General features: G+C 41.7%; 1 protein-coding gene across 5 annotated transcripts in view; it reads left to right on the top strand.

The window, feature by feature from the left end:
* Positions 1-12,517, top strand: part of LOC112253101 (ankyrin-3) — a 144,537-nt gene that overhangs the window by 72,710 nt on the left and 59,310 nt on the right. For all 5 annotated transcript variants that reach the window (XM_042323627.1, XM_024425034.2, XM_024425032.2 and 2 more), the window contains exons 2-10: positions 879-980; positions 1,492-1,590; positions 2,446-2,544; positions 5,286-5,384; positions 6,901-7,086; positions 9,651-9,749; positions 10,388-10,486; positions 11,099-11,197; positions 11,430-11,627. In XM_042323627.1, the coding sequence (XP_042179561.1) occupies positions 879-980; positions 1,492-1,590; positions 2,446-2,544; positions 5,286-5,384; positions 6,901-7,086; positions 9,651-9,749; positions 10,388-10,486; positions 11,099-11,197; positions 11,430-11,627 (1,080 nt within the window). The remainder of the gene's footprint in view (positions 1-878; positions 981-1,491; positions 1,591-2,445; positions 2,545-5,285; positions 5,385-6,900; positions 7,087-9,650; positions 9,750-10,387; positions 10,487-11,098; positions 11,198-11,429; positions 11,628-12,517) is intronic.

Here is a 12,517-nt window from a genome sequence, read left to right as displayed (position 1 = left end):
CTGCAAAGTTAAACACACCATGCAACTATATGCACAGTGGCTAATTAAAACATTTTCCAAACACATTTTTACAAAAACACATTTACTTTGAAGAACAGTGCAGATGCAAAATTTGGCAACAGAATGATAGCACAAACATTACAAACCGTCATTCTGTTACCAAACTTTGCAACTGCATTGTTCTTCAAGTAGATGTGGTTTTGTAAAATGTTCAGTGGAAATGGTTAAAACTAGTCCTTGTGCAGTTTTTTTATTTTTTATTTTTACTTTACAGCCATTGGTTTTTGTTTGACATTCATTTTTATCGTGAAAATTCAGAGTCTCAGGGATACAGGGAATTGCCCTTCTCTCTGTCTAGAGGAGGTCTTCTGAGTGTATCTCTCTTGTCTGTACCAGAAGAGAGAAGTCTCGGTAGTGACAATCAGGACCATCCACCATTGTGTTGACTCAGGAGTCATGGGATATAATGTGTTTGACGCTGCTGGCATCACAACGTCCTGGTATGGGATAAGAAGAAAGGATGACGTAGAATAACATCATTTACTAGGATAAAAGCTCAATTGGTTTTGCTTGATCTTTGGGATGTCTGTGTTATTTTATCTACTGATACAGTATTTTACAATACAGTTGAAATGTAGCTATAATTCTACAGAAGATCAAGGACATTTTGAGAAAAACATGACTGGTCCGGTATCTGAGATTTTGTTATATACTTTTTGTGTGTGAGTGTTTATCGCTGTGACTACTGAGAATGTGAACCGGTGCTTTCGTTCTAGCCCTCTGCTATTCAGCAGTAGGAAATTATATTGTATGTACACTACAGTATGTGGCCTGGATTTGACCTATCTCTCTCTCTCTATCTCTCTCTATCTCCTTAGTCGGACAGCAATGCCAGTTACCTGCGAGCAGCACGGGCTGGGAACCTGGAGAAGGCCCTGGACTACCTCAAGTCTGGGGTAGAAATCAACATCTGTAACCAGGTGGATTGCTATTCATCCAACATCTGCTCTTCAATTCATTCTCATTTTGTACACAATATGCACTTTTAGAAAATAAAGGTGTATTTAGAACCTAATAGGGTTCTTTGGTTGTCCCCATAGGAGAGCCTTATGTAGAACCCTTTTTGGCACTAGGTAGAACCCTTTGGGTTCCAGGCAGAACCCTTTTGAGTTCTACCTGGAACCAAGAAGGTTTCTACCTAGAACTCAAAAGGGTTCTCCTATGGGGACAGCTGAAGAACCCTTTTTGAACCATTTTTTCTAAGAGTGTATCAGTCAATGTAACTTAAACTATTTCCATCAAACACATTTAATCCTGCGGCTGTGTGATAAATTTGTCAAATTTAAATCAAGGCCACAACATCAATTAGTCATTTGAATGTACTTGAAAGTCTGAGTAATCTCACACCATGGGCACAACCTGTCTCTCTTTCAGAGAATGTAGGCTTGGTGCCATAGATGTATTTAAACTACTTTCTTTCATTTCATTCAGAATGGGTTGAATGCTCTTCATCTGGCCTCTAAGGAGGGTCATGTAGAGGTGGTGGCTGAGCTGCTGAAGCTAGAAGCCAATGTGGATGCGGCGACCAAGGTGCGTCCCACTCTGCTTCTGTCACTGCTTTGTTGCTGTCAGACAACACCGAGGGGATGATTCAGTGAACTACAAGCATGATGAGGAACCTTTTCTCATGGTAGCTCCTGATATTCAGTGAGATGTGCAGAGGACTCAAGTTCGATAACCAGTTGGTCACAAACACAACATGAGCTTAGCATTCAGTGGTCAGCATCAGTGTGGTCAGCATCAGTGTGGTCAGCATCAGTGTGGTCAGCATCAGTGTGGTCAGCATCCGTGTGGTCAGCATTCAGTGGTCAGCATCAGTGTGGTCAGCATCAGTGTGGTCAGCATTCAGTGGTCAGCATCAGTGTGGTCAGCATTCAGTGGTCAGCATCAGTGTGGTCAGCAGCATGTCCATGTTTGTTCATAGACAGACTTGGAGACTGTAGCTACCATTTAGTGTTCAGTGTACCCTCTCTCCCGATGGAAGCAGACACTAGTTATATGTCAATTCTGCGTACTGTGAAAAATGCAACACTAAGGAGAGTCTTCAAACTACTCAACATCAAACTCTTCAGCTCTTCAAATGAAACCTCAGACACTAGTCTAAGGAGGCACAGTAAAGGTCATGTTTGGCTGAATGGGCATGATATCTGCACTCCTGCTTTTTTGTTTTAAATGTTGTAATCAAGACACCTGTCTTCAACTCATTCCTTCTCTACCTAGAGGGGAGGGATATATCTATGTCCTTTTAGTAGACACAGCATATGCCACTACTGTCATCACAATGCAAACAATGCGCCGGGGGTGCAGCCATGAGGTACACGTGGACACTGGGACATGTGGGGGAGGGATTAACTGACATGCCTCTCATTCTCTTCTCTAATCCAGAAAGGAAACACCGCTCTTCACATAGCCTCCCTGGCCGGCCAAACGGAAGTGGTGAAAGAGCTAGTGACCAATGGAGCCAATGTGAACGCACAGTCTCAGGTAGGATATCCATAACACACACACACATACTATACATAAGCTCAGGTCATAGATACAGAGCACATCAGAACCCATCATTATACACACATTCTAATGATAAGGAATCTGTACAGGATTCACATTGTAGGCCATCCCCTGACATAAACATTTAAAGGCCCAGTTCAGTCAAAAATGTGATTTGCTTGTGTTTTATATACACTACCGTTCATAAGTTTGGAGTCACTTAGAAATGTTCTTGTTTTTTAAAGAAAAGCACATTTTTGGTCTGTTAAAATAGCATCGCATTTCTGTGATAGGAGTAGTACACAGTGTTGTACGAGATCTTCAGTTTTTTTGGCAATTTCTCGCATTGAATAGCCTTAATTTCTCAGAACAAGAATAGACTGATGAGATTCAGAAGAAAGATCTTTGTTCCTGGCCATTTTGAGCCTGTAATCGAACACACAAATGCTGACGCTCCAGATACTCAACTAGTCTAAACAAGGCCAGTTTTATTGCTTCTTTAATCAGAACAACAGTTTCCAGCTGTGCTAACATAATTGCAAAAGGGTTTTCTAATGATCAATTCGTCTTTGAAACTGATAAACTTGGATTAGCTAACACAACGTGCCATTGGAACACAGGAGTGATGGTTGCTGATAATGGGCCTCTGTACGCCTATGTAGATATTCCATTAAAAATCAGCCGTTTCCAGCTACAATAGTCATTTACAACATTAACAATGTATATACTGTATTTCTGATCAATTTGATGTTATTTTAATGGACAAAAGAATGTGCTTTTCTTTCAAGAAAAAGGACATTTCTAAGTGACCCCAAACTTTTGAACGTTAGTGTATATTTCCACACTATGAGGTTGGAATAATACTGTGAAATTGTGGAAATAATAATAATGTTGTTTTACTGTGAGAGCTGTTTGAAATGACTGCCTGAAATTTCTGCCTGTTTTGGTGGGATGATTTTGGCCTGCCTGGCAGTCACCAGGCGGTATATGTTAATGGACCAATAACAAAGAGAGTTTCAAACCACTCTGCCAATAACAGCTACACTACATGGCCAAAAGTAGGTGAAACATCCCTTCAAATTAGTGGATTTGGCTATTTCACCCACACCCTGTTGCTGACAGGTGTATAAAATGGAGCACACAGCCATGCATCTCCATAGACAAACATCGGAAACGTCTAGGAGCAACGATGGCTCAGCCGTGAAGTGGTAGGCCACACAAGCTCACAGAACGGGACCGCTGAGTGCTGAAGTGTGTAAAAATCGGCTGTCCTCTGTTGCAACACTCACTACAGAGTTCAAAACTGCCTCTGGAAGCAACGTCACGTAGAGAACTGTTCGTCGGGAGCTTCATGAAATGTGTTTCTATAGCCAAGCAGCCGCACACAAGCCTAAGATCACCATGCACAATGCCAAGCGTCGGCTGGAGTGGTGTAAAGCTCGCTACCATTGGACTCTGGAGCAGTGGAAACACATTCTCTGGAGAGATGAATCACACTTCACCATCTGGCAGTCCAACGAAGGAGTTTGGCGGATGCAAGGAGAACACTACCTGCCCAAATGCATAGTGCCTGCTGTAAAGTTTGGTGGAGGAAGAATAATGGGCTGGAGTTGTTTTTCATGGTTCGGGCTAGGCCCCTTAGTTCAAGTAAAGGCTACAGCATACAATGATGATCTAGATGATTCTGTGCTTCAAACTTTGTGGTTTGTCGGGATTGGTGTGGAAGAACTTGACTGGCCTGCACAGAGCCTGGACCTCAACCCCATTAAACACGTTTGGGATGAATTGGAACGCCGACTGCGAGCCAGACCTAATTGCCGAACATCAGTGCCCAACCTCACGAATGCTTTTGTGATTGAATGGAAGCAAGTCCCTGCAGCAAAGTTCCAACATCTAGTGGAAAGCCTTCCTGGAAGATTGGAGGCTGTTATAGCAGCAAATGGGGGACCTACTCCATATTAATGCCCATGATTTTGGAACAAGATGTTCGACAAGCAGGTGTCCACATACTTTTGGTCATGTAGTGTAGATTCTTAATTTAAAACATTTCACCAGAGTGCTTATTTTCACTAAGCACAGTTACTGTGGAAGTTGTGTAATATACGTTGTATGGTACTGTATAATTCTCTGAGCTCTGGTATGATAAAGTATGATATATTTTTCTATGTAGGGAATAATCAACGAGGAAAATAATGAACTAGGTGTGTTTCATGATGCGCTAGGGAACTCCCCTTCCACAGAGTTGCATTATTTGCCAAAGAACGCATAGAGCACCGAGTTGATTAATTGTTTTATACCATGGCTACACCATGGTTCTAATCTAATGTGTTCACCATCCACTGAAGTATCTAGCAAGTTTACTAGATACAGTAGCTACAGTAGTTGCCTTGGTAACCAAACAAAAATACTTGATTGTTTAGCTAACCAAGCCTTCAGTTATAGCTTGCTACTATGAAAATCTAATTCAACCATGCCAATAATGTATTCAATTCGACTTTTGCTTTCAAAAGCAACTCAAACATTGAACATGCTAGATTTAACTATAGACATTGAATTCTACATTGTTGATAAACTGTACCTTGCATTATTTGGAAATAATGCACGCTCTAGAAGGCCCTCAAGCCAATCAGAAACGAGTATTCAACAATGCCACGTTATAACATAATATAGGCTACTCTGTGTGCTTTATGGTTGATTGTTGCTGTTGTAATGAGTTTCCTGTTGGTCCTCTCTTGTAGAATGGCTTCACCCCGCTCTACATGGCAGCGCAGGAGAACCATATTGAGGTGGTTCGCTTCCTCCTGGAACACAACTCCAGCCAGAGTATGGCCACAGAGGTACCTGTGTGTCCCCTCCATCCCTCCCACCCTGCCTGTTATGTTGTTTACTGCCCTCTCTCTCTCTGTCTCTCTCGCTGTCTGTCTCTCTCTCTCTGTCCTTTGCTTTCTCGCTCGCTCTCTCTCTCTCTCTCCCTCTCTTTCCCTTCCTCCCTATTATCTCTACATGTTTACCTCCATCGTCCTCTTTTTCCTCTCTCTCTTCATCCCCTCCCTCCTCCTCCTCTATTTCCATCTCCCTCTTTCTATTCTCTGTTACTACCTCCCTCTCCTTCCCTCCTTTCCTACCTCACTCTCTCTATTGTAAACTGCCCTCCTCCCCTTCACTCACTCTCACCCAATCTGGTTCTGTCAGTCCCTCTCTCTCCCTCTCTCTTTCTCTCTCTCTCTCTCTCTCTCCCTCCATGCTGCATTCAGGGACTTCAGCAGGCAGCGCTTCATTGATTGGTAGTGTATAGTAGAGCTGAATGACCTTGAGCAGGCCGGAGATAAAGTCCTTTATCCCCCTGCAAGCCTCTATGGCCCATTTACACTGAGAGCTGCCTGCTGCTGGAGCCAGGAGCTGCTGCCTCTGATGAAAATCCACCAGTAAAAACCACTGGTCTGGTCCACTGGTCCAACATGAGAAAGAAAACTGTCCTTGAGAAAGCAAATGGTCCACACACACACACACACACACACACACACACACACACACACACACACACATGCACACATTGTAACATGTAAGTGATGTATGATTGTGGGAGAGAAGTGTTCTTTACTGTTATGTAATGTATGCAGTACATGCTCCTGCTTGCTGTCAGATGTAATGGATATAGTGTGAAATGTACATCTTTATGTTTTAAGTACAATACATTTTGGCATGTTGGTGTTGTCAACAGATTTTTAAAAAGGATATAAAAAAGGAAAAAAGACAAATATTTGGTTGGACTTTGTGTAATATAGATTTTACAGCTGTCATTAAAATGTAATCGAGCTAGATTTGCTGTGATTAATCACGATTATTGAGCTGTAATGTAAGATTTGTTTATACAAAAGCATTACAAGAATATTGACGTCTTGATTTTATCCTAAGTAACGGTTAGCAAAATCAGGTACATTCATAAAGCACTCTTTCTTTAACCTCAATGTCAACATATATATGTATTCATTATTTTTTTTGGGGGGGGGGGGTTGCGGTTTTTAGATGTATAGATCATGTATTTTGGATATTTTCATTGTATTTTCAAGGCTTTCAGACAATGCGATTAATCAAGATAAAAACATTTTTTTGCACGAAGATGTAAAAAAAGTGAACTCATGTTAATGGATTAACTCTGACAGTCCTACTAGATTTCCATAATATTTTCAATTTGCATGAGGTTCTATGACGTCATCTATCCGAAACTGATCTAAATGGCATATAGACATCAAAGAGCATAGCAGGCATAGCTGTTCCCATAGCGATACCCCACTGTTCTTGTAACACATTGTCTTTTAGTAATACAGTACTACCCCTATCCCCCTCTAACAGGACGGGTTCACCCCTCTGGCGGTGGCGCTGCAGCAGGGGCATGACCAAGTGGTGTCTCTGCTCCTGGAGAATGACACCAAGGGCAAGGTGCGTCTGCCTGCCCTGCACATCGCCGCCCGCAAGGACGACACCAAGGCTGCAGCGTTACTGCTCCAGAATGACCGCAACGCAGATGTGGAGTCCAAGGTGACCACTACACCACATTCTGCAAATGTTGTCTCTCTCCCTTTGTTTCTCACCTCTGTCTTTCTGGCTCTTTTCTTATATGAGTAGGATCATACGTTTTAATCAAATTGTTTAAATGTGTTTCTTTGTTAATTTAATTGTTTTCTTATGTTTTTTTACTTTGAGGTTTGTGTGTAATAATGCGTAGGTGCATGTGTGATAATGCATTACATTATTCTCAGTAAGACAATACAGAGAGGAGAGAAGGAAAGCTGGATATAAAGAGACATAGCTGATTCTGCACAGTGACCTTATATCCTGCAGAACAATTTAACCACAACTGACAGTTTTGTTTGGAACTTTGCAACTTTTACTCTTAACATTAACAACCGTTTCTGTATAAAGTTGAGCGACTCAAAACCTCTCTGGCCCACTAGAGACCTACTCCAGTAACTCCACCTGTAATCTCTCCTCGTTGTGGGATGTTGTGCACACACTAACCACCCATTCTCTCCTCTCTTGGCCGGCCTTGTGCCGTCTCCCCCTAGATGATGGTGAATAAAACGACAGAGGTATACCTGTACACTGTACTGTACTTATTCTATCCATCATAGCTTAAACATATCCAGAAAACAACCTCCTGTATCATGCACTAGTGTTGTTGCAGCCCCATATGTCCCTTCTTTTTCAGTTTTGTTTTGTATTTTCCCCATCACTTCATTCATGTAGCGTGTCTCTTATTACTGGTAGATAGAGTAATATTGCATCAAGTCTTACTAATACTGATGTGGACTGTGGATATCTGTAGCTGGAGGCTAGGAGGTTTCCATGGGTTCCAAGACCGATATCCTGCCATAACATGGTTAATGATAAATAATGTTATGACACAATACTAACAATACCTAAGTGTTACTGTTTATCATACTGTATTTTGATCATAATCTGGCCTATTAGGTTTGTTACAGAACCCAGCCTCCCAGCAGCAGAGAAATTGTCTACTTGTTAGTTTATTAGACTGCATTTACAGTACCAGTCAAAAGTTTGGACACACCAACTCATTCCAGGGTTTTACTTTATGTTTGACTATTTTCTACATTGTAGAATAATAGTGAAGACATCAAAACTATGAAATAACACATATGGAATCATGTAGTAACCAAAAAAGTGTTACACAAATCAAAATATATTTTACATTTGAGATTCTTCAAAGTAGCCACCCTTTGCCTTGATGACAGCTTTGCACACTCTTGGCATTCTCTCAACCAGCTTCATGAGGTAGTTTTGCAAAGCTGTCACAAGGAAAAGGGTGGCTTCTTTGAAGAATCTCAAATATAAAATATATTTTGATTTGTTTCACACTTTTTTGGTTACTGCATGATTCCATATGTGTTATTTCATAGTTTTGATGTCTTCACTATTATTCTACAATGAAGAAAATAGTAAAAATGAAGAAAAATCCTTGAGTAGGTGTGTCCAAACTTTTGACTGGTACTGTATATCTTCTTAACCTCCCCAACCTCCATAGTGCATGGGACATGATTTACCTCTTGTTGGTGCTGTTTCCAAAGTAAAAATGACAGAAGGACTCCACCACACCAAATTATGGCAGAGAGGACTGCCCTCTCTGCCCTCTCAGAATGCCTGTTTTAACCGGCATGGCTAGTATCTTTACTTGGCTTTGTACATGTAGATATTTGAGCCTTAACCTCACTGCATGATAGTAGATGCTAAAAGCATTGCCAATCAATAGTTTGGATAGTTGGATTAGCTCCTAATGTGTTTTAAATGTAACGGAACCATCTGTGTCGTATGGTGAATGACAGAGATATTGACACAGTTTATGATTAAGAAGTGTTTAATACAGAACTATCTCTAATTTGTATGAAACCTCAGAGGTCAAGCTGATTTGTTTATCCTTTTAGAATAGAAATAGAACAGTTTTTAATATGCTCACAACTTTAGTGGTTTATGTGCAGGAAGCTTTGGTGACCACCTGCTTTGTGCAGGATTATTGGCTTTATCTTAAATGATCTCCCTTATTAGATAGCTTTATCTAAAAGTTCCTCCCTGATGTGCCCTTTCCCATTATATTCCTCTTGCTTAGACAGCTGTTTCCCTCTAAGCCATGGTTTCATTATGAAATCACCACTGAACGATATACGTTACATTCACATGTGAAGACATAACCTATTTATGGTACGTTTGTGCTTTGACACGACAAGGCCTCTTAGCTGTTGTTGACATTCTACATAAACTACAGTCTGTAACTGGGGACTTCATGCCACTGTGTCTAACCTTATTGTGTGGTAGGTAACGTGTTATGGTCCAGTATAACACTGTGGTCAGGGTGAAATAATCATGAAAGCTCATGATCTCTTTGAATGGTATGTCATATGAACGTCAACATAGGCTACTATTCACATTCTAGTCGGCAGGATCTGTGTTTGGGTTTTGAAAACAAAGAGTTGCTCTGCCACAGTGAGAATTGTTGATGTGTACGCGAGTGTAATTTGAGAGAGTGATACCAGTCCCGTGGTCGTCTCTGACTCCTGTGTCGTTGTGTTTGTGTGCTCTGCTCTCCTCAGAGCGGCTTCACTCCTCTCCACATCGCTGCTCACTATGGCAACATCAACGTGGCCACGCTTCTGCTGAATCGGGGGGGAGCTGTGGACTTCATGGCCAGGGTAATGCTGCTCCGCCCTCTGCTGGACAGGAGGAGCTACTAGCAACAGTCCACTACACTCTATGGAGCAATACCCACAACAGTCTTACACCACAACCCAAATTACTCACACAATGCTCAGATCCTCCCCCACACACCCCTCCCACAGCCTGTACTCATGTCATATTGTGATAGTATTGCAATCATAACAACACATAACAACGAGTGTAACAACAGACCCAACAGCGTTAGAGGTTAGCTTAATGGGCATCAGAGACAGCCTGTAATTATATGAAACGGAAGCGTCTGGCTGTAATGTTTGTGTTTCTGTTTGAAGTCGACTGTAATTAATGATTAGCTCCACAGTAAATTACACAAGAGATGCCTTATAAATAATACTGAGCAATGGACAGCTTTAGACCCCCGTAGTTATACACACCACACATACAATTCAGAATACTTTGAATATCAGCTTATCAAATGATTGTAAAATTATGATGTTTTTGTTACAATAGAAGGCTGGCACCTTTCTGTTACTGGATTCAGATGCTGTTTAGTTTTACTCACAGGACTAAGTATTACCATATGGACAACATCCAAATAATATTCACAGTTCAGTATTGTGTGGCTCACTCCTACCTCCTCTCTGTGTTGTAACAGAATGACATCACACCTCTCCATGTGGCATCTAAAAGAGGCAATAGTAATATGGTCAAACTGTTGTTGGACAGAGGATCCAAAATAGATGCCAAGACTAAGGTGAGTGCCTTCACAGAATGAAATGCAGGTTGGCATTTATTGAGATGACTCATGTACTGGAGGCAGCTCTGCAGAGTGGTCACTAGCTGGCACAGCCACAAAGTCATACAATCTGATTTTAAACCTGACCCTACCCTTAACCCTTACCACACAGCTAACCCTGATGACTAACCCTACCCTTAAATTAAAACCAAAAAGCACATTTTTGTTTTCATGATTTTGAACAATAAAGCCAATTTTGACTTTGCAGCTGGCCCCTCTAGAGGAAATCGCTCAGTTCTGCCTCCAGGGCAAGACTCATGACAATAAACGTCAACCTGCAAATGAAATACAGCACTGTGTATATATGTCTATATGATGGCCTTCCCTTCTATATTAGGCCTACAGGACTTGTTGTTAGTGGTAGCAGTAGGCATGTTGTCATGTATATACCTAACTACCTAACATGCACTACTTTGTCATTGTTATATGTTTTAACTCTGTTCTATTACAGTATGTATGCGTTCACTTAAATATTATCAAGATATGCGCTTTTCTGTATTCAGTCCATAGTGGGCTGAATGTTTCATAAGCTCCACCGCTCTGTGTTCTTATTGACTGTGTTGTGTGTAGGACGGACTGACACCTCTTCACTGTGGAGCGAGGAGCGGTCATGAACAAGTGGTTGAGATCCTGCTGGACCGCGGAGCCCCCATTCTGTCCAAGACAAAGGTAGCGCCTTCTCTTATCATATACTTGGTTACTAAAATGCTAACACTTGCATCTACCTTATTGTTAAACACATGTTCATCCAGGTAACATTTGCAGAGCATTGATCTAAAGTTGTGTTTGCAAATATCTCCTACCACTGATAGAATTGTGATTGTCACAGAACGTTGCTGTAATCAAACATTTTCAGCTGCTACGGAACATTGACATACCATGATGTCTGTAACCCTTTCAGAACGGGCTGTCCCCCCTGCACATGGCCACTCAGGGCGACCACATCAACTGTGTCCAGCTCCTCCTTCAAAACGATGTCCCCGTTGATGATGTCACAAACGACTACCTGACAGCGTTACACGTGGCCGCCCACTGTGGACACTACAAAGTGGCCAAGCTCATAGTGGACAAAAAGGCCAACCCTAACGCTAAAGCACTGGTGAGAAAGGGGTGGAGAGAAAGTCAGGGTGTACAAGTTCAAAATACTATTGTCCATTTGAGTTAGAAATGGACATTTATTAACCGCATAATGAATAGAGCACCACCGTAAGTGTTAGTTAAAAAGCAGCTTTCAGTGCCACATGACACTGGTCCACATTTCAGTGGTCTCCTTTTGTTTGCTATTTAGCTGTGTAATTGCTGTGGGTATCTTTCATAGCAGCATTTCCGTGCACACAGAACCGTGAAACTGTGACCTGAGAGGTGGGAGAAGGTGGGACGGATTCGTCCCGTCATTCTGCTGACTGCTCTTGTTTATTGTTCCGGGAGTTGTGTCTGTTTGTGTCCTCAGCCCCTGGGTGGGGTCGGCAACTGTCTTTTTCTTCAGCCAGGCTCACTTCCTGACTGCAGTAACTTCCCCTTTTCATACTGATAAAAGTCATCAGAGCTGTGACAATGCACATCCGTCCTTCAGTACTGTACCATTCACAACAACACAGTGGATAGATTCTTAGAGTTCGCATTATTCTAAAGTTGATTAAATAAAAAATGTTTTGTCATCAATCTACACACAATACCCCATAATGACAAAGCGAAAACAGGTTAAAAAATAAACGTATTTACATTAGTATTCAGACCCTTTGCTATGAGACTCGAAATTGAGCTCAGGTGCATCCTGTTTCCATTGATCATCCTTGATGTTTCTACAACTTGATTTGAGTCCACCTGTGATAAATTCAGTTAATTTGACAGGATTTGGTAGGGGACACACCTGTCTATATAAGGTCCCACAGTTGTCAAAGCAAAAACCAAGTCGAAGGAATTGTTCGTAGAACTCCGAGACAGGATTGTGTCGAGGCACAAATCTGGGGAAGGGTACCAAAACATTTC

The sequence above is a fragment of the Oncorhynchus tshawytscha genome, linkage group LG06 (genome assembly GCF_018296145.1).
Source record: "Oncorhynchus tshawytscha isolate Ot180627B linkage group LG06, Otsh_v2.0, whole genome shotgun sequence".
In the NCBI taxonomy this organism is placed as follows: domain Eukaryota; kingdom Metazoa; phylum Chordata; class Actinopteri; order Salmoniformes; family Salmonidae; genus Oncorhynchus; species Oncorhynchus tshawytscha.
The sequence above is the reverse complement of the archived record's forward strand: the minus strand, read 5'-3'. Positions and strand labels throughout refer to the sequence as shown.